The sequence below is a fragment of the Nannobrachium achirus genome (assembly GCF_963921795.1).
Source record: "Nannobrachium achirus genome assembly, chromosome: 6".
Lineage (NCBI taxonomy): Eukaryota > Metazoa > Chordata > Actinopteri > Myctophiformes > Myctophidae > Nannobrachium > Nannobrachium achirus.
In genome coordinates this window covers 56446034-56469921 of record NC_137815.1, presented here as the reverse complement: position 1 = coordinate 56469921, position 23888 = coordinate 56446034, and the positions used below count along the sequence as shown (strand labels likewise).

The following is a 23888-nucleotide window of genomic DNA, read 5'->3' as shown; positions in this document are numbered from 1 at the left end:
TCAATCTGTAGGGAAGTCAGAAAGAAAAATGTCATTAGAATTATATGTTTAATTAAAAAGAGAACACAAAAACACACAGTTGGCCATAGAAGAAGCCTTGTTTGAATTAAAACCTTACCTCTAACTTTAAGCTTAGTGGAGGTCTCGGCCTGGCCAAGGGAGTTGACTGCAACAACTCTGTATTCGCCACTGTCCTCCTCTCTGACTCTGATTATGGAGATGGAGCAAATGCCATATGCATTGGTGATGTAGTAGTTTTTGTCTTGGTTAATGCAGACATCATTCAAGTACCACTTCACACTGGGTGTGGGGGTTCCTCGGACAGCACATGTCATGTACAGCTGGTAGCCTTTGGGTGGTGTGTGAACCTTCAAGGGGACTAGGATGGATGGGGATTTCTCGAAGGTCATTGCCGTGGTACCTCCACTTAATTGCAGTGGAACTGTATGAGGGAAAAATCAAAGAGGGTGATTGTATGGACTGGGTGTTATAAATCCCAAGCAGAACGTACTTTGTTTTAATATTAAGCTGTAGCCTATAGGTTTATGGTGACTGCCAATTAACCTCTTGCAGATACAGTAATAGGATTTGTTGTTGCGACCGAAGGTGGCATTATTGCGACCGAAGGTCGCATTATACCCTGAAAAACCTTCTCGCTTGTCTGACCTTCTGACCGTCCGTACAGGAAGTGATGTCAGTGTGATGTCACGTGTTTTTCAGTACAGGAAGTGATGTCATGTGACATCACTTTTATGCCCATATACGAGTCATTCTGTACCACATCACTGTGACTCACTGTCACTCTGTGCCACATCACTGCTCTGAAGTTGATTGCATGGCAAAGCGAAAGTTGATCACAGTGATGTGGTACAGAATGACTCATATATGGGCATAAAAGGGATGTCACATCTAACCCCTCTGAAAATACTGGTCTAGAAGGCTATCTTACCTTAGATGTACTTATTTTCTCTCCCAAAGATTGGTCCAGGTGTTTTCTTTCTTTTTTCTTCTCCAAAAGATGCAATTTTGTAAATTTTTGTCCATTTGCCTTACCCGACCTGGGGTTGTTGTTAAAACACTGAACTTAAAACTCTAGTTGAAATATCATCTCTCGCAGGACTTCTGGATATGCATTCATCCAGTGCTGTGTGGAAGTCCCGCAAGAGACGAGATTTCAACGTGAGTTCAGCGTTTTAACAACAATAGACCTTATTCACACCACATGACCACATGGGGTGGCAGCAATGGAGTGATGGTCCTAAAAAATGAGTTCCGTTCAACCAATTTCTTTTAACCAAATCGACAAATGGGCAGATGATAACTTCAACATCCCCAAAAGGATTACATAGAAGGGCTACAGTAACTGGATCATCCACGGTAACAATATTCAAGTTAGGTTGCAACCTTAATGTGTACAAAGACTTGCTATCTTTGCAGTGCTTTCTCCGCCATCATATTAACTACCGTAATTGCCGGACTATAAGCCGCGGCTTTTTTCCCATGGTTTGAACCCTGCGGCTTATACAATGGTGCGGCTTATATATTGATTTTTACAGCCAGCGGCCAGTTAGTTCGTTTTACAATGGTCTTTAACACGGATTTATATATAGATTTTTACAGCTAACGGCCACCAGGGGCGCTCTAGCAGGAAGGACACCTGCGGTATATATAGTCAGGTGCGGCTTATATATATAAACATTTGTTTTTTGTTCTAAATTTTGCTGGTGCGGCTTATATTCAGGTGCGGCTTATAGTCCAGCAATTACGGGTATTTGTTGTTAGATTGTTCCTGATTAATATGCAAAAATCATTATACAGTAAGTTAATATGATGGCAGAGCAAGCATCTGCACAGATACTGTAGCAAGTCTTTGTACAGAGTAACATTGCAACCTAACTGCCATGAATATTGTGGATGTACCCTAATTCTATTTAATCCTTTTGGGGAGTCGATTTGGTCAAAAGATAGGTTGAACAGAACTCATATTTTGGGACCATCGCTCCATTGTTTGCAATTTGATTTGTAATGCAGGCTGCCACCCCATGTGGTCATGTTATCCAAGAATATGAATAAGGTCTATGGCTGCGCACTGCTAATATTACTGCTTGCCAGAGCTTGGATGAGATACTATCATTATAGCAGGCATGTTCTGAAAATCTAGAGAAATACGCAGATTTACAATAAAACCAATCGCTCCTGTCTAGGTAGCTAGGTCAGGTAGGGCAAATGGACAAAAAACGTACAAAATTGCATTTTTTGAAAAAAAAGAAAAAAACAACTAAAAGAAAGCATCCAGACCAATCTTTGGTGGAGAAAATAAGTACACCTAAACGTAAGATAGCCTTCTAGGCTGGAAATCTCCTTTAGAGGTGGAGAGACAGGGAGACCCCTGTTACTGTACACCTCTATAGCAATGTGCTTTAACCTTTTAATAAAAAAATATCACTTACCCTACCTTTAATTGAATAGGTGCAAAGTTATTTAGATGCAAAGTTATGCCACACCAAAAGCTAGAGTAATGTCAGTGTTTTGTTTGATTCTTTGATCAAACATATTTGACCCAGTAAATAACTCACCTCGGTTGCTGTTCGCACCCCATGTTGGTGACAGGGACGGGTCTGAAAGGCCCATGTCATTCTTGGCATAGACGCGGAAATGGTACTCTCTACCGCCTTCAATGTTGGTGGCTGTGAATGTGTTGCTATAGAGGCGGTCTGCTATGATATTCCACTTCCTTGTGGCTGAGTTGTGTTCTGCCACCACATAGTACAGGCGATCATCCAACTCTTGATCTGGAGACGGGGCCCAGGATACCACTACTTTGCCCTGGACAGTTTGCTCTAGCGCTATTGGACCTGGGCTCTTGGGTTCCTCTAGGAGCCAGTGACAGATGGAAATTTGAGTTATTATTGAGTTTAAAAAATAAATTAAAAAAATCCATACATTGACTATTGACCCCAAATTGTTTTATTTAGGGGTAGGCAACCTTAGACACGGGTGCTAACATTGGCAGAGGGGAGGGTGATCACTGGTACAATGGCATAATTGTGAGAGAGAGGATTGTTCTTTAAAATACAATATATTTTTTAAATGTAGTCAATCAAATTAAGTCCGCTCACATCTGTATTCATTTATTCAAATTACATCCTACGCATAATTCTACATTCATTCAAACTGAACTCTATCTGGGGAGGGAGTCTAGGAAATAGTTTGGTTATTGCTAATGATATAATGATCATTATCTTGATGTGAAAGAGAATATTTCAAAAGGAGAAGAAATAATAGGTTGTAATGCATATGGAGAATCTAAATATGTTTTGATTAAACTTAATGTTGATTTGGCACACAGTATGAAGAAACTAAAAACATGGAACATGGTTGCCGACCCCTTGAGATTGGAGTTGGTTGACTGTTTGTGTCTTTTCTTACCTGTGACTCTGACCTCAATGTCAAATGAGGCCTCACCCACACAGTTTTTGGCCTTTATAGTGAAGATGCCTGAGTCAGAGCGCTTTGATGAGGGGATCACAAGCTGTGACATTCCCTCTGTGTTGACAACAGTTATCCAGGGGTCTACAGGCTCATCGTCCTTTAACCAAGTGATCTCTGGTGGAGGCTCTGCCTGAAGATGGCAATAGAATACAATTAAATAAAACATGAGGCTCCCGTCACATCAATTTCATACTGATTGGCATGTCTTGAAACTTTGACTTTAATGCAAAATAAATTCACAGACTGACAGACTACAGTTTGTCAGCTTTAGGCCTAATTCATGATTGATATTCTTGTGGCGGAGGAGATGGCAATATGCAGTTTACTTATACAACTAACCAGCGGTGAAAAAAGTAGTCGCATGTTTTAATTAAGTAAAAGTATCAATACTGCAATATACTGTAGATACTCTGTTACAAGTAAAAGTCCGGAATTCAAAATGTACTTGAGTAAAAGTATGAAAGTGTTGCCATTAACATGTATTTAAAGTACCAAAAGTAAAAGTACAAAATACAACAAATAGCCTAGGTCTAAAGTGGTTAAGGTATGTATTTATAATATTATAATTTATATCTGCAAAGTAACTAAAGTTTCCAAATAAATGTAGTGCAGTAAAAGTAGAATATTTGGATCCGAGATGTAGTGGAGTAGAAGTAAAAGTATACAAAGAAATACTCAGATAAAGTAAAAGTACCTCAAAATTGTACTTAAGTACAGTACTTGAGTAAATCTACTTACTTACTTTACACCACTGTAACTAACATGAAATGTCACATTGTTCTCCTCAAACAATTGGGGTCTGTGACTCACACTATACTTGACATTACTGCTGGCCATTTTTCCAGAATAAGAATTTGTTTCTTTTTTTGAGGAAGCCATTGGAATGAATTCATTTCAGTACAGTATGGAAATCAACTTCAATTTCCCAGACAATGATTTGAATCTTGAAAAAGCTACCATGACCTACTGTATGAGTATGGTCCTTTTAAGACAGCAATGTAATACTTCAAATAATGTTTACAAAATGATTTAGAAAACAATCTTTAGATAGCAACAACTGCTCAACCTAAAATAATGGGTCATTCAAAATTGTGGGATTGAGGGAGAACAGGGAGAACTCATCTATACATACCTCATAGTTTATTTTCACACGCACAGAATTCCCTGCTCTGACAACCATGAAATCCTCTGGATCTTTAAAACGAGGTTTCACTGGACACACGCACGCACGCACGCACGCACGCACGCACGCACGCACACACGCACACACACACACACACACACACACACACACACACACACACACACACACACACACACACACACATATTAGTCCGTTATAGAACATGAATCATCATGAATTGTAGCTATAAACTGTGAGGACACTCTCAGGCATCGTAATTACTTACTGTTAGGATTCTTTGCACACACCATCTTGGAAGGAGGGCTTAGATCCCCGGCACCAGACTTATTGATGGCCGCAACTCTGAATTCATACTCTGATCCCTCTGTGACATCTTTAACTGCATAGCTTTCACCTGAAGATAACATGTAAGGCAAGGAAGATTTATATTTTATAACACTCTGGTGCGATTTGACATCCCATTTTCCAACAGGAAATGAGTTTTCTTCCACCATCTTCCTATAGTCAAATCAGAATATGCCATATCCCCTCTGACAGACCTTCGATAGGCTCATTCACGGGATTCAGGGCAATCCACTGGTTTGTGTCTTTCTTGCGCCTCTCCAACTGATAGCCAATGATTGGTTCTCCTCTGTCATCCTCTGGACATGTCCAGGTCAAGTTGATGCAGGTCTTTGAGGCACTGACCACATTCGGGGCTCCGGGTGGGCCAGACAGTACTAAGGAATCATGAGAAATTAAATGAACAAGATCGGTGGATGTGTGACATTCTGTGACTACCGTATACTGTAAGTTGTTGTGAAGTTAAGGTTATTGTCTCTCTCCCATCTATACGACTATACCACTGATTTAGTAATTCAGGATTTTCCAGAAAGTTCCTGGTGGGATTGGAGCAAATAGTATGTGGATATGCTGGAAACTGTGACCTTTCTGTATAGGGGATTTTACAACAGCATTGCAGCAAGATGTTCTGTAAACATGTGTCCCTCTACACTGGCTAAATAATTGATTGTAGGTGATAAATGTACCAGAAACCTATCCAGAGGCAGTTTTCATTCATTACAAACATAATTGAACAAATTAACATTAGACCCACTGAGTAATGCATGAACAGAATTCTTGGCTTACCCAACACACCAGCCATAATGGCATCGTCTGTCTCTAGGGCGTCACTGATACCCTCTGGGTTTTCAGCATAGATTCGGTAGTTGTACGTTTTGCCATGGGACACATTTCTGTCTCTGAAGGTGGTTTCGTCAGCTTTGACATCTCCAATCTTCGTCCACTGGCTTTGGTTTGTTTGTTGTCGTTCAATGATATAGTTGGTGACCGGGGAGCCTCCGTCGTCTTTAGGGGGGTTCCACTTAATCGCAATCATAGAAGACATAGTTTCAACCAGTTCAATTGGACCCTCTGGTGGACCTGGCCTGTCTGTTTGGGAAACATGGTATTAAAAGGCAGTTGGTTGTTTATTCATTTTTGAGGAATGATTATGGTACATCTAATATCAACCACATGAATCCTACTGTAGCATCCATATTCTGGTCATAATAGGTGAACATTCAGCGCAAATAACCAAACTATCTCACAATGCGTCACACATGCACTATGTTGTGTGAGCTTGTAGATGGGCTTTTTTTTATTATTATTTATTTGTGCAGAGGGGAAAATAGAAGGGGGACCAAGTATTGATCCCTGGGGGACCCCGTTCAGTAAGTGTAGTAGGTTATAGGGTTTAAGTGGATTGAAAAGCAATAATAGCTTGTTGACTTTTATCACCAACAATCTTGTTTTCATCTGCCAATATTTTCATACCAAGGACAATAAGCTGAGAGGTGGCTTCCACGGTCCCAAATGGGTTTTTGAGTTGGATCTTGACCTCCCCTGCGTCCGTACGCAGACAGTCTCTAAACTGCAGCCGGCTGAAGTTGGGCTCCTTTTTCATCATGACTCCTCCTCCTTCCTTCAACTCAGAGCCATCCTTAAACCATGTGACTTCCAAGGACTCCTGAGGAGGATATGGCATCTTGAAAGTGGCAGTCTGTCCCACTCTAACTATCACCGGCTTCGAGAACTTGTGAAGATCATCAGGGTCAAATTCAGGTACGTCTGTGAACCAAAAAAGTGCTTGATCAGATGAACGCATTTGCAAAGAATTGTTATGCGATTTGTCAGTAAATCTTTCTGGTGGGATATTGCTGGATAGATGAAAGAGAAATGCACAAAACAGCCTTTTATTGTTGTCTCTGCCTGTCCAGGTTTTCGCCGCGTCTGTCTGTCTGTGAGGCGTGAGCAACTAATTTCCAGCACTGTTGGACTGATCAGCATGAAACTGTGCACGTTTTGACCACTGTGGGTCTTCAGCAACTGACCTGATGAGGGCCCACAAGTGGTCGAAACATTGTTCGAAGAACTTAATACATTTTCTGCTGGGAGGCGGGGAGGCGGAGCTACCTTTTCCTTCAATTATCTGTCACATTTCTCATACTCCATTCTGATTGGATCTGATTGGCTTCCCCCTGTTTGTACCAGATTGCATTTTCTGTAGTAGTGCAAAGTGCGTTTTCTTCAAAACACATTTTGCTACTACGCCTACAGATTTTGTCCAAAACTCAGATCCCATTCCAAGTGGCTATGACCAAAATTTGCGGGCCCTGGGTAGAAAACCCAACCAGGCGGAGACCTGTTCTCTGAGGAGCACACTTTTATAGTTAATAGTTGTTATTGTTATGTCATACCTCCAACAATGAGCTTTGCTTCAGTAATTTGGTCTCCTGACTCAAAACGATACAGCCCTGAGTGATCATCTTCACAGCTTTTGATTGTCAGCTTGTGTGAAGTTCCGTCCTTGGTAATGCTGGCACCATGTTTCTGGTGAGACAAAGAGATGGCCAATATTGTGCAAAACGTCGAAATGAACCAAATGTAACAAATACCTAGTTGTCCTTTGCTTTACCTGGTGATTCTCTGATATAAAGGTCCAAACTAGGGGCATTGTAATACTTTACATACCTGTATGTGAGTTCTGTCACTTTCAATATTGCAGACCTGTCTTACTATTGTTATTTATTTATTTATTTATTTTTTTAGTGCATGACTGTATGTATGTCTGTCCAGAGCTAAGCTCACAAACTTCCAAATATTCTGCCAGTAGGCCACAGAAGTACATTGATCAATTTGACAAATTTTGTATACTTTTTGAAATATTTAGCTTGACTAAACACGACCGGGTGACATTTTATTGTGAAAATCAGACAACTATTTCTGCCTAAACAACATCACAAGAGCGCACACAGTGAGCAGCAGGACAGAACCACGGCATGCATACAGCACTGTTTCCGCCTAAAGGTCAAATCACACACAGGAGCGGCTGCCGGCTGGAGCGCACACAGTCACAGTGAGGCAGCAGCCTGCTGCTGGCAGGAGGACCCCGGCCGACACACACAAGCACCCAACCACAGCACGCACTAGCACCTTAGCCCATGTTCTCATCATAGCGAGGGTGGTTTAAAAGGCTATCTAAAATAATTAAGAGTGGCAGCCGACCTGGCGTTTATTTATGTAAATACTGTATGGGGCGGCATAGCTCAGGGGTAGAGAAACTGGTATTAGAGCACGAAGGGTATAAATCCCGAAGGGTTCCCAGTTCGAATCCGGGCTCCCCCTGAGTTAATTTCGAAGGGTCCTTGGGCAAGACTCTGAACCCCTAATTGCTCCCGGTGAGTAGGTTGGTGCCTTGCATGGCTTCCTCCGCCACCGGTGTATGAATGTGTGTGTGAATGGGTGAATGTAATGCACAATCTATGTAAAGCGATTTGGATTAAAAGCGCTATATAAATGCACCATTTACTGTATATTGCCTCGCAAACACTGAGGACGGCGTGCAGGGACAATGAGTGCGATGTGCGATGCCATTTGGAAGAACGCACGCACAGCTGTAGGCTATTTACTTTACTGCATGTAATCACGGGTAGACGGGCGGGTGACGGATCCTTTTTTTGACGGGCGGGGTGGATCTGGTTTTGATTTTTATATAATGACGGGTAACATGTCTGGATCTGATTAATGACGGGCGGGGCAGGCGCGGGTTGTCAAAATTGGACCCGTGCAGCACTCTGCATCATAGATGACTCATGTTACAGGCTAGTCTCGTGAAGTCTGAGATCCACCTTGGAGTTATTGTTTCTATGTGGATCCTGAGATCGACAGTTTTCTAGTTCATCAAACTTAAAAAGTTAGGGTTATCAGGGGAAAGCAAAATTAAACTAAATGTAAAGGCAAAAAGCTAGTATGGAGAAGAATGAAACCATACCTCTTCCCCATCCTTGAACCATTTTCCATCAGCATCAATATTCAGCTTAACAGCATGTTCAGCAGGCTGACCACGGATAGCATAGATATCAGATAGTCCACTTGTAATCACAGGCTCTATGTAAGGAAAGAAATAAACAATTAGACTCTGTAACAAAAACATGCTTAATTTAATTCATTCATACAATAAGATATCTGGACTGGATTGCCTTGTAATTTGCACCTTCATGATCCAATGATACCTACTGATTTTGGTGATAGTGGCTTTTCCCTGTAGCAGTCTTTTTTTTTTCACTTGCACACATTTTACTCTCAAAACAAAATATCTAAAAAAACACAGGCTGGATTGAGGTAGAATTCAACCTCTGTGTGGACCTAATGGGCTTTCCTCTATTACCACCATTAGCTACAGTACTCCACTTGCACACAACGACACAAGATATCTCATAATTTAAGGTAGGCTATTTTGCAAGACGAACCCTACTGATTGTTGTGACCCTTTTCCAAGTGGGTGTAAGGAGAAGCACAGCCTCTAGGGGCTTCTCCTTAGCAGACTTCAACAATACTGATAGTTCAAAAATATTCATGATTTATAGTCATTTATTTTTTGACCATAAGTCGCAGTTTACTATGAAAACCATCACATCTTGTCTGTATCTTGTCTGTAACTTATCTATAGCTGCTGACCTGTTGTGACATCACATTTTGACATCACATTCCGTCCTTGTCCCTTGTATGCCCATTGTATGCCCATACTATGATCCCTGATCTCCATGTATGTCTATAGCTGACCTATGACATCACATTGTTGTGACACCACATTGTGACATCACATAACGTCCTTGTCCCTTGTATGCCCATATATGGAGATCCCTGATGTCATCAATATTAAGCCCATAGCTTGGAATGCCCATATATGGACATAATGTGTGAGTCTCATGTGGTCTATAACATAAGACATCTATGATGTCAGACGTCAGTCATATCCATATTTGGGGAAATATTTTGTCCACATTTTGTCCAACGTAAACAACCAACCGCAACGAATCCCACTTGCAAATTAATTCTGTCCTGTGCGGATTCTGTCCTGCGTGACCTCGCCCTATGCGTCTTACTGGTATTATGTATTGCTTATGTATTTCACTATGGATTCTAGCTCTGTGTTGAGTTCGCATTGGGCCTGAAATTCTCATCCTGATTAGACCGCAATCCAACAACATTCTGTCCGAAACTGAAGACACTGGACCAACAACACCAAATGTTAAACTGTAGCCTGAGAATACTGTCTGAACCCAAACTCAGTCTGACCATGACCTGCCAGCCAGTCTGAATAACACCAGATATTTCTAATGTAGAAATAGATCAGCATGTAACAGTAGCTATCATTATGGCATGTTAACGTGTTGCGATAATGACAGCCATCATTACATTTGTTTAAAAGATACAAATTAAGTGAAACTAAATAATGTCTTAAGTTACTAAAAAAAGGAATACGTACAGAGATGTGTACCTTAGTTTTTTCAGTGCATAATTCAAGTAACCTGCATGTCAGTTTGATCTGATTATGTTTTTGACTTTTGGGAATTTTACATTGCAATATCATGACACAAGCACTAACTATCATGCTAAGTCAGTGGTTCTCAAAGTGCATTCTGGGTTCCTTTTGGGGGTTCAAAATTGACCATTACAAGGCCCTGTAACTCTAACAGTATACTATGTCTGTGAGGTTCCATTTGGTTCCAGAGTTAAGGGGAGACCTTGAAATTTTAAAGTTTGAGAACCACTGTGCTAAGTAACACAGAAAGACATTCCACATGTCAGCATACACACTTGTGGAATGTGATTCTTCAGTGTACAGTACTGACATCGGATCGTTATTTGAAATTAGAACTCTCCTTTCAGTGTGGGAATTATTATTATTATTATTATTACAACTTCTCAATCACAGAAAAAAGGGCATCAGTTCTATAAGGATTTTGGTTAATGGGTTTAAATTTAAGTCTTGTTAGAAACGTTACAATCTTGTGCCTAGCCATTAATATTTCATGAGAAAAATGATTAGACTGCTGTATTAATTGTTTCCTGGATTATTCCATAATAATGAATGTTATTATTACATTCATCCCATTCCCTATGGCTTACCATCTCCTGCATCTGTAACCGATTGGTCAAGCCCTGTGACACCAGCAACAATATATAATTTAAACTCGATTCAGCATTTTTCTCACCTAATGCCCAAAAGTCTATGTATGAGGATCAATCATCAAGCATGCTAGATGATTGTGATCTGTCTTACCACAACCTGAAAGTCCATCTGCGGTTGCTTGTTTAGGCCTATCACAATTACCTGTCAGTGATCAGTTAGCAGTTAGTATATCACTTCTACGTATCCTAGATATACTTATAACTACATAAGCAGTTATAAGAAGCTATGAAAGGTTTCATCAATGCTTTTCTGTGCCTTTTTACAGAAAAGCATTATGTTTAAGCACTATGAAGTAAGCAGTTTAACAGCAACATATTGATGTTGTTAATATGTTCTTAACATATTAACTTTAACATGTTAATTATGTTCTTAACATAATTAACATTTTACAGCCTATAACTCTGCCGTATGAACAGAGTTACGACTATAGCACACTGACTTCTGAAGCCATTCTATCTCAAATGGCTTTCATGTTCAGAATTATATCCATGCAGTGGTTAACACTTTGGTGGACGTTTCTTACCACTGCTAACCACATCCACAACCTGTGGATCCGATATACTCACTGCTGGTGCTCCACTTTTACCTACATCAATCATCAAAATTCATCAATGAAGCTGTCATAAACAAGGATATTTATCATACCAACTAGATTGACAATTAGGTGACCATATAACCAGAAAATGAATGAACTTTTACTCTGCTATTATTATCATTTACTTTACAAGTTAACAAACAACATTTGTGATGGTAATGTACAGTATGTATGTATGTATGTATGTATGTATGTATGTATGTATGTACTGTACTGTATGTGCAATCTTATTGAATGATAGAATGGAATGGTAAAACTTAAAGGCAGCCTTATTTCAGATAAAGTCTTGGCAGGTATGTTGGACTCAAGTCTGGTCTTTGACACAAATAAATCCTAAGATCAATAGTTACGTTACTTAATGGGTCTGGCGTTCTTACTTACTCTCTTTTGGTGGCTCAGCCGGAGCTGGAACTTCAGCAGGGGGCGTAGCAGGAGTTGGAGGTGGAGGTGGAGTAGCAGGAGCAGGAGTTGGGATAGCTGGAGCAGGAGCTGCAGGAGTTGGTGCAGGAGCTGGTGCAGGAGCTGGTGCAGGAGCTTCTTCAGCAACTTGCTTCGCAGCTTGAATCTGCTCTTTCTTTTCCTCTCTCTCCTTCTCTAGTTTTGCCGTTTGCTCTTGAGCAATCTTTTGCACGTCCGCTGATCCTCCTGCCCTTGTCGTTTTTCTTGCTGTCTTTTTGCCCTTTTGTGCATTTTTGTCAGCTGGATAATGCAAAAAGATGTTCATGTAAGAGGAACATAACACATCTTCAAGTGAACGCCAAGGGTCATGTGACAAAGTATACATCGCCTTAACTAAGACATATCGTAATACAAAGAGAACATTTCTGTCATCGTTGTCCTGTTACCAGTCGTTCATGTCATGTTCAAAAATTATACATTTGCTGCTGAATGTTGTGTAATGGCTTACCTTCAACAATGAGCCATGCATTGCAGGATTTTATGCCTGCACAGGCAGAAAAAATGCCTTTGTCGACTATCATGCAGTCTTTGACCACCAGCCTGTGAACGAGCTTGTCTTCTGAAACCTCAATATCATATTTATCCCCTTCTTCCAGTGGTAAATTCTTGCCAAACCACTTAATCTTGGAGAAGGGATTTGAAAGGACACATTCGAAGACGGCATCTTCTCTCTCCGTACATTTCACTTCCTGGATTTTGACCAAGAAATCCACCACAGGAACTGAAAATAATATTGTTAATCAGACTTAGTTATTTAGATTCAGAACTTGAACTATCAATGTCCAAGTGTGTTAAAAACAACATGGTTCATATAAGGCCAACAAAAGCCTAATTAAGTCCTATTTTTACTTGGTTTGGGGCACAGGTGTCACGCACCGAAAAGAGCAGATCTAAAAGCTCACAATGTGTTATGCTGTGTATACATCTGCTGCTATGCATAAGCATTTCATAAGTATATCATGTATAGGCTATAATCTGCTGCTATGCTCTTACACCTTTTTTATATATATATATTTTTTTATCTCAGGTACCATGTGTAAATAGATACTGTATATTTGTTCTCTGTTTTTCTTGCTTGATCTCCACCCTCCCCCCCATTCTTTTTCCCTTTCTTTTATGGAAACTAACGATAAGATGGGAACGATGCACAAAAAATAATTTCACCCACTTCTTTACTTAAGCTGATTCTGAAGCATCATGAACTTTTAAGTTTGGCTATTCCCTGTGCATGACACCTGCACAACTCAGTACAACCCAGTGCAACCCAGGCTTTAAGGCGATTCACACAGCCTGAGTGAAGTGCAGAACCTACTTTTGAAATCTGTTGAAAACGCATTTACATCTTCAACATCCACCTGGTACAATCCTGCATCATCTGGTAGGAGGTCCTTGATGCTGAAAACATACTTTTGGCCTACTTGCTTGAGGACATGCTTCATATTTTCTGCCTCATCTCTACTGCATGCTACCATCTCGCCATCCTGTAAGGCAGTCATACGCAATGTCATTTACTTTCAAAGAGGGAAATTAGAATGGTCTTGGAAAATGAAGTTGCAAGGCAATGTACCATTCAAATGAAAGCAAGAGAGGGAGGAGGTGTAGTACTCATGTTGTCATAGGCAGAATCATCAGGGGTCATCAACATGTCCGTACACGAACAAACGTATCCGTTGGTTTTGTCCGTGGCGAATTCTAGATTTTCTTTTTTTACACAGCATTACAATTTTATTATTTTCATCATAAGACCCAATTACTGAATGTCAGTCTCCAGGTTTTCTGTACTGTATGACACTTGACTAATTAACTGTGATACTATGGCATATTAGGAGTCGACTAGTACTAGTGGTTCTCAAATGTTTTATTTGCGAGGACCCCCATAACACTGAGTGTGTACAAATTGAACCAAGTGGTTCAATTTGTACACTCTCAGTGTTAAGCCCGCGGTGATAAGCTATCTACCGTGGTGTAGTCTTTTTAAGTCATAAAACTACAACATTACTCGCGGTAAAGAGCTATCCACCACGAACCCACGACACATCTCTCTGTTTTTACTTTCAGACAGATCGGCCCATCACCCCGTTCACTGATTGGTCGATCTAGACCAGTCAGTCACAGTGATAGGACTTCACCGTGACTGACTCTGATGGCCTCCACTTGTTTTCTCACTTTAGGTGGATAGCTTGTCACCTAAAATCTGAGGTGAATAGCTTTTCACCCTGGACTCTGATAGAGGCTTAACACACCTGTTATGGTCATTCAGCACTATCTCTTTATGTGTTTCTGGTAATATTATTGTTCACTAATTTTGTATGTCCGTTGCAAAAAAAATATTTGGACTTTTTTTGGCCAGCATGGTGATGACCCCTGAGAATCATCTTTAGACTGCATTGAGAGATATTATTCCAACAGCAAGAATTACAATTTAAAAAAGTCTCAAAAAGACTTCTTAATTGACAGATTTACCTTGTAAATAAATACGGCACTGTTTGGGTTAATGAGATCCATGTCAAGTTCAAAGGATGCTGTGCCGTCTGCGTTGACGTCGATGGGTTTCAGGTTAGAAATGTTTTTGATAAACTGAGTGAAAGATATTCAATAAAAAGGGAGAAAATAAACATAATTTAAGTAAAAAAGATACATTAAAATATACATTAAAGATACACAATGACTATCAAGGTCTTAACACAACGTGGGCATGACAAATACATGATACAACAAAAATGTTGATCTTGTGGATTTTGCATGATCGCATAAAATTATAAATATAGTTGATTCATAAAGGACGATTATTGGCCGTAAAAAGCTGTATAAACAAATAACCAAATAAAGATTATCACATGTGGATGTACTCAAGACATAAACACCAGTTATACAAACATATTTTGAAATGAATTAATCACGTGAAAACAATTACTATTATTAAAATATTATTTTGTCAATATTGAATATCCAGAATGCTATTATGTATTTTCTCTTATAAATGACGAACCTCTGCTTGCTCTTCTTCCCTTTCCTTCTTCATCTCTTGAAGTTTCTTGAGCATCCAGCGGAAGTCAGTGATTCCATACTCTGCGCAGAGCCTCTCATAGTCCTTCTTGTCAGCGCTAAGCAAGAGCTCCCAGAACTTTGGGTCTATCTCGTCTTTGTCTCTTTTTTTTGGCTGCTCAGATTTGGGACGGACCTTGCTATAAGTCAGAATAACATGTCATCAATTGCATATACTTGCACATTAGGGCATTAACGACTTGTGATTTTTGCAAGTGGACTCGACTCAGTAAAAAGTTGAGTTGAAGTCGACTTTATCGTTTGATGATGTCATCACATCATACACGCCCCCCCAATTATTTTGGGGAGTCCCCAGATGATTAACTTAATGTGAAACATTGTTTTCTCACTCAACAGTAAACAAACCAACATAAAGTTTAAGTGTATAGAGGGTATCTGCACATTTCTAAAGTGCCAATTTAAGGACCTTTTACCTCTAAAATGACAAATGAAACATTCTCCAAATTGTCAAATATATAGAGGCAGAAATCTAAATGTTCAACTTTTTCGTTAATGCCCTATTGGACATTAGCATAAAATGTATATCTAAAAGTAAAATATAAATACAATATAGCAGCACCTTTTCCTAGTCAGTACCCGCTTGAAGTCTTCTTGCTTTTGCTCCGGTTCCTGTGGTCCCTTTTTGTAACCAACTAAAAGGAGAAAAAGAGTTTTACAGTGTAACCTACAGTATGATTAAACAATGATAAGAGAGTGTTCTAAGTAATGATTATTAGAATAATTTGAATCCAGGCAAGATGTAATCACAGTGTGTCAGACTTCACATAAATTATATATATATTATATATCATTTAAAAATTACTTAAATTGGATGGAATCTAGAATCCACTTTTGGAATGTTTCATTACGGTGCCTTTACACTAAGAAATCTCAGTCGATAACATTAACAAACATGTTATTGGCCTGGCAAGTAGTAAACCTTTATCTGTGAAAGGCTCAAAACATCAGCTTGTTAAGGATACATTTACAACAGGAGCGTAAAAACAGTGTGTGGATTGCGGACATCTAGCAAGGAAACAACTCTACCTGCAATTACATTCAGCACAACTGTTACAAATGCTCTCCCATATTCATTTGTGGCAGTGCATCTGTAGGTGTCTGCTTGATCTGGTTTAACATTTGCCATCTGAAGAAAAATAAATAAATAGGAAAAACAATAAACATGTGAATGGGGACATTACAAAATTAAATTGAGCAGTACGAAGTCTTTCTCATATAGTGTGACAACGTAATGAGGCCATGTCCACAGAACGCATTTTTGTGCATGCCTTTCTGCCATACATTTCTATGGTGAAGAGAGACATATAATGTTCCTTTCCCAGCTCTGTGCATTTCAGCACTTTTTGGCGGAGCACACTGGTTGTTGCAAGCATAAAATAGTTAAACATTTGGGGAGGAGCGCCGCTCATCAATGTCACGCTTGATCCTCCTGGCTTACAACCCGAATCGTTTACGATCTTACTTTGAAAAGTTACCCCAAAGATGAGAAGTCCATATTTAGGCCTACTGTTATTTCTGTACTGCTATTTGTGCTAATAATGCTACAGAGGACACAATTTGAAACCATTACAAAAAGATGGCCTCTTAGGCTGAAACAGTGTCTGGTGTGCTCTAGAACTTACTAGAACTGTAAATGATAGAGCAGACCAGAATATAACAGAACTTACTAGGACTGTAAATGATAGAGCAGACCAGAATATAACAGGAAAGATATCACTGTTCATTGCTTGCTTGATGGTCTTAGTAAACTATGCTTTTTATTGTACTTTCATGTTTGAATAGTGAATTTATATTTTAGATATTGGGAACAGGCAGGTTCTGACCCATTTCACAAGATCTCTTGGGTGAGCTGTCCAAATCCACATTTAGCATATAGTTCAGACAGAGAGAACGGGGCATAAGAAATGCACAGGAATGCACAGGACAGGAGTGGTCCAGTGGGATAGCTAGAGAACTGAACAATACTGACCCAATCAGATGGCTGTCATTGACAAATTGGATTTATTTGCTTTAGTTGCTTCTTTTTGTCTCGTTTCCTTTCTCCCTCTAAAATGTTCTTCTCTCTCCCATTTTTGGACTTTTTCACTTACCTCAAGTAGATGCTCATTATTTACGTCATCATATTTGGAGTTGTATCTTGTTGCGTCAGATATATCTCCATTATTTCTGGTCCACACTACAGTCGGTGCTGGATCCCCAGTAACAATGGCTTTAAAGAATGAAGATTTGCCTAAAACAAAAAATAAAACAGAGTCACTTCACTTGGTATGAATCGCTTGGGCCCAAGGTGGAGCGACCTGGAATTATTTTATACTTTAGCTATTGAAAAATAGCAGATATACAAGCTCACAAAGCTCATAGATCTGCTATTTTTGAAAGGTCGTGAAAATGTGTGCAAATCTTTGAACATATGTATTTTTCAAGCAAACATTTGTAACAAAAATGGAACTAATTTTGAGATGGGGGTCCGTGGCCAAATACATATCATTTTGGGGGTCCTTCACATGAAAAAGTTTGAGCACCACTGACATGGAAATATAGATTTTTCAAAAAACCTTAGAAGGATTTGAAATATTCAAAGACTTGCAAAATGTTATTTTTTTTTCAAAAATAGAAGATCTACAAGCTAGAATATCTGCTTGTATATCTGCTATTTTTCAATAGTTAAAGCACCCAGGTCCCAGAATTTGGTGCGACACCCATGCATAAGCCTATTTTATATATACATTGCAGTCTAACTTTCTGATTATAGCTATAACTACAGTACCATAACATTTTGAAATTGCATTTACACATGAGCTGTGACTGGTATTGTACCATATTTGCAGAGGAATCCCCATAAGATTAACAGTATGGGGTTTTGGTCACCTAATCCCTGTTCACAATTTTAAAATGGAGTCAATTGGCTTATAAATAATTCTGCTTGGTTTAAATTGCAAATGCCCAGAGATTAGATGACAGGCCTGAGTTCCCTTTTGCTTTTCCCCAAGTTGAACCCCAGCCCATTATGGCTCTGGATCTAGGATAATGCACAGTATGAAAACCTTGTCATATGAGAGCATTTAGAATCATTAATTCATACAGTTCATTTTCCTCAGGCGTACCCTCTTGGATGGTCAGAGCAATTGGCTTGCGGGTGAAGTCAGGATGGTTCTTTCCCTCCGGTAACGTCTCAACAAACTGTACGATCATAACCCCAGGGACTCTCGATTTCTTTTTGATCGCCACTGTGCAAAGGAGAAGTTACAATATGTTACCCTTTGACGGTTGAAAAAAGACAGCAACCCACACTTCAAAATAGTCTGTTGATTTATCACGGAGCTGTCACCCACATCAACCATGCTGAAACACATTCTAATACAAGATATATTAGAATGTTTAATGTTATTCATTGTTTTTCAGACCTGTACATAAAACCCATGGATCTGGGTATTATTTATATCATGTTCATGATGTTCATGGATGTGGGTATTACCCAGTAATTGCCGGACTATAAGCTGAGACTTTTTCCCATGTTGCGAACCCTGCGGCCTATACAACCACAGATATAAAAAGCTAGATGCCTCGTTCGCCTCTGCAGTTCATTGGAGTTGTAGTCCGGACTTCCTGGAAAAACCAAGGGAACCCTGTCAGTCAAAGTGACTACTGGCCAATCACAGCGTGTCTTTTCCGGGACTTATCCAAGGACTACAATTCAATTCAACAGAGCCAGTTCCTGGTGTTGCGCTGCTCAGCTGTTCTTACAGGCTGCTACGTAAAGACCCGCCCCCACCTGCCTCTGATTGGCCTAGCAACTTCCCTATGTGTGACGCACGTCACGTGGAAGCGATGCATGACGGTCCGGATTCCCTTGGTCCCTTGATGCATATGCACCAGAGCCGAAGGAGGCGTCTACCTTTCTATGTCTATGTATTCAATGATGCGGCTAATCTATATATTTTTTACAGCTAACGGCCACCAGGGGCGCTCTAGCAGGAAGCAGGAAGGACACGTGCGGCTTATAGTCAAGTGCGGCCTGTATATGTACACATTTGTTTTTCGTTCTAAAAGATTAGCTGGTGCAGCTTATATTCAGGTGCGGCTTATAGTCTAGCAATTACGGTATTTATATCATGTTCATCATGATGAATTAGAAAATACAAACCTTTCAATGTCATCTTTTAACAACATATTTATTCCCATAAAGGTTTTCCTTATATTATGTGTATTCATGCCAACACTGTGTACAGATATGTAGGAATATTCCTGCATATCACACGCACAAAAAACTGTACGCTCTTATGTCCATCAATATGATATATGAATATCATATCAGTTCTTCATGCCTTGTAGGAGCAGGAACAAAACCAGTTGGGGGGGCTTTCTAGTTATTGTTGCCTACTGTAAGCATACCTTCATTACCATCAGATATGTCTTCATCTGGACCTGATGAAGCACATTGTGAGGAGCACATAGAGGGCATGTCATGTCAGCGGGTCATTAGAACTGCAGGATTGGTCTTCAATGCAATAACCACAATGTGAGGTCTAGAAGCTCAAGGGCTGTATTTTGATTGTCTTAAGTGCCAGCCTTAACTTAAAGGCCTGTCCATACTATCTCCGACCACCAAACTTTTCGTCAGAGAGTTCCGACTTTCCAATATGCACCTTTCTGAACTCTAATTTCGGGGTAATGCTTTTCAGAAGATGGGAGTGACGTCATTTTGTAGTTGAACCGGACCTTTACGACGAAAAGTTTGGTGGTCGGAGACAGTGTGGACAGGCCTTTAAGTTAAGGCATAAGAGCTGGTACTCAAGACAATCAAAATAGAGCCCTCGAACTCGAAGACTTTTTGTGACTAACATTTACCATCCAACTCTTTTGTAATGAACAGAGTCCCCATTGAAAGACTTATAGCCTGAATAAAAACGCATATGAAATTCACATTTTGACAGAGGCTAAACTGTATACCTTAATTTAAAAATTATATTTGATGCAGTCTATACATAGAAACATCACTAAATTATGCCGGTGTTTGAAAAAGGCAAAAAGAAACAAAAGCTGTTCATCGTCATCCGACAATCTACCTTATTTCCACTCAACCCATCTAGTCTAGAACTTACATACTGTATGTCAGATGTGCCAAAGACACATTAAGATCCTGAAAGACAACGCTGTTAGGGGCTTGATAGTTGTTGGCAAACCATCAGACTAAAGGGCTTTGCACACAGACGCGTTTTTTTCGCACGGAAAAAAATGACAATTTCATTTTTTTAAAGAAAAAAATGATTCTCTATGACCTCATGCACACCGGCTCCTAATTTGCCATGCGGCACGTGGCTGCGGCAGTGCGTTTTCTTTTTTTTCCCCCAATCGATTCGTGCATCTTGTCACATGCGGTAAAAACTCATCATTCCTTTTATGACTCCTTATTGGATCCGCAGCGCGGATTCCGCACAGCATTGCACACCAAATCCAATGCGTTTTCATGCAGCAAACGGAAAAAACGCAATTGTTGAAAATCACGCCTGTGTGCAAAGCCCTTAATGGCCCAGGTCCCTGTTGAGGTGAATGCTCCAGTAGGCTTTTGGATCCTCAGGAGTACCTTCCAAATAAGTGTTTTTCCCACAAAGTTGTACAGTAGACTCTATTGTCTATTGTTGTCTTTTTACTCTCCTTGACAACTGTGAGTCAGCACAAGCACAATGCCTTCTTGGTTCTATTTTAACTCTATTGTTCCTCAGCCCTATGTTGCTATACAGCCCAATGTTTTAAGAAAAAACCCTCTTATTCAAATGTAAACTGTACGATCATAACCCCGGGGACTTTCGATTTCTTTTTGATCTCCACTGTGAAAAAAAGTTGCAATATGTTACCCTTTGACGGTTGAAAAAAGATAGCATCCCACACTTCAAAATAGTCTGTTGATTTATCACAGAGCTGTCACCCACATCAACCATGCTGAAACACATTCTAATACAAGATATATTAGAATGTTTAATGTTATTCATTGTTTTTCAGACCTTTACATAAAACCCATGGACCTGGCGTCATGTTCATGATGTTCATGGATGTGGGTAGTATTTATATCATGTTCATCATGATGTATCAGAAAATACAAACCTTTCAATGTCATCTTTTAACAACATACGGTATTTATTCCCATGAAGGTTTTCCTTGTACTATGTGTATTAGAGGTGTAACGATACATTTTAACAGTGATACGATACGCATCACGATACATGGTTAACGATACTATACATGGACGATATTGGTTCATTCATGGCGATACAATACGATTCGAATTAATGATTTAAAATCGATATAGTAACTATTTTGCAAAGAAATTAAATCTGTGTAAAACGTGTACAAAAATCTATTATTATGGAAGTAAACGCTGTGTTTATCTAGCAAATACATGGACATTATATTTCAACACATATGGACAAACCCACCTTGACATGAACACAGAGATTATACACATTTATCGATAGACCAAGAGTATCTATATGGAATGGAAAGGTAATTAGACCCCTCTTTTTCATTTTCCCTCTTAAAATTGCCAAATACAAGGCACAAAATTGGATTGCAAAACGATTCGATACCGATTATCGCATTTTAAAACGATACGATACAAAGCCAAAACGGTACGATATTTAGCTTTTGCAAACAATTTAGTAGATCATTGCAAATTAAAAATCGATTTTTCGATTCAGTTACTATATTGTTACACCCCTAATGTGTATTCATGCCAACACTGTGTACAGATATGTAGGAATATTCCTGCATATCACGCGCACAAAAAACTGTACGCTCTTTTGTCCATCAATATGATATATATGAATATCATATCACTTCTTCATGCCTTGTAGGGGAGGCTTTTATTGTTGCCTACTGTAAGCATACCTTCATTACCATCAGATATTTCTTCATCTGGACCTGATGAAGCACATTTTGAGGAGCACATAGAGGGCATGTCATGTCAGCGGGTCATTAGAACTGCAGGATTGGTCTTCAATGCAATAACCACAATGTGAGCTGATAGCAGCTCAGAGATGAGGACTAGAGGTCTAGAACTCCTAGGGGGTCCTCAGAGTTACTACAGGGGGTCCTCCAAATCTTTTTGTGATAGAAACCTTTTCTCCTTTTTTATATTAACCAAAGTTGAACCCTAGTGTCCATATTTTCTGAGAACCTTAGCCAAAAATAGCAGATCTACAAGCTCACAACCCCTCGGGCTGCTGTGAGCTTTTAGATCAGCTATTTCCGGCAAAGTGTTTTGGTGTAGAGGGGAAAAAGAGCAGACTAAGTAGATCAAAGGTCAAGTTTATTGAGTATTGATCGTTCAAGTGGTTAAATATCTGAAAACTCAAATTTACACAAATCCAAAATACACTGATGATTGTGCTGTCAAACGATTAAACTATATGGAATCTATGACTATGATCTAAGGTTGTGGGGGTCCCTGCTTCGTCTCTCTCTCAACTAAGGGGTCCTTGGCCTGAAAACGTTGAAGACCCCTGATGTAGGTTTCTCTTTACCTCTCTTTACCAGATCTAATATACCATATATATCGATATCTAATGACCACTCTCCAGTAGTGAATGAAGAATTTCACTTACCTTGGCCAGCGGCCATCCCTTGTGTGTCCTTTGATTTTGTAATCATCTTGTATTCGTTGATTACTGGATGCAATAAGCAATATATCTGTCTGTAAGGAAAAAGGGAAAAAAGCACAATGGTTTGACTTTAGTACTGGTTTTATGTTCACTGCTGATTAAGTCTTCTTTTGCTCTAATAATGTCATGTTATTTTATATAATCTTTCACTGTTACTGTATATAAATTCACAAGAACCATCAACATAAATGGTTCTTGACAACTTCTCTAAACACTATCAAAAATGGAATACATATTTTTTTAGTGTAAGTAAATATACAGTATTTACGTGTTTTAGCATAAATAGATTTCTGACAAAGTGTTGTTGCACTCCTAAATATCCTCACGACACGCACTAAGACTGTTTGTTTTTTAGTGCTAGTTCCATACTGTCACAACAAGAGGTGTCGCCAAAATAGAATTAACATTACACAGTGTGATTTTTAATCCCTTTAGTCTAAAATGTTAATGGCATATATATTTTTTTATAATTTCTTTTTAACTCATTTGGCCTGTCATTGACCGTGGTTTACCTTTTTTCTTTTTTAAGGTCCACGTGAACCATTGAAATGAAACACCCAACATCTGAACTTTGGGTGCAGGGTGACACTAGTGCACAGAGCATATGGCCATATGCTATTAGTGAGCATGAGGGCCTCCTGGGCTTGGATCAAACCCCTGTCTTGCCTCGCATATCTCTCCTCTCTTTCTCTCTCCCTGTCTCTACACTATCAGAAATACATTTTCTGATAGTTTTTTAAATGTTGTGCACTTCATAGGCATGTTAGAACGTTTCATGGAAATTCCTAAAAAATCCCATGATAAAAACAGGTTTACGCGTTTTACAAACTGCTCAAAATGGCAGAAAATCTAAGGGCGGAGCTTACTTGACAAAGACACAGATGTGTTCCTTTTGAGTCAAGGCATGCATGTACTGTAAGCAAGTTGCAAGCAAGTTTCTTGTTGTACCTTGCTCTT

The 23888-nt window shown here is 39.5% G+C and overlaps 1 protein-coding gene across 1 annotated transcript; it reads right to left on the bottom strand.

Moving 5' to 3' along the window:
• Window positions 1-22890, bottom strand: LOC308287183 (immunoglobulin-like and fibronectin type III domain-containing protein 1; the record flags this gene model as incomplete). Its single annotated transcript, XM_080728301.1, has 23 exons — window positions 1-5; window positions 119-442; window positions 2577-2873; window positions 3430-3622; window positions 4625-4704; window positions 4902-5030; window positions 5176-5355; window positions 5765-6067; window positions 6452-6745; window positions 7375-7507; window positions 8949-9064; window positions 12130-12447; window positions 12656-12928; window positions 13520-13688; window positions 14671-14784; window positions 15197-15392; window positions 15833-15905; window positions 16300-16399; window positions 17364-17503; window positions 18378-18500; window positions 19666-19698; window positions 22159-22191; window positions 22875-22890. 23 exons carry the CDS (start codon window positions 22888-22890, stop codon window positions 1-3), a joined length of 3642 nt encoding a protein of 1213 aa, XP_080584427.1.
• Window positions 22891-23888: the final 998 nt, after the last annotated feature.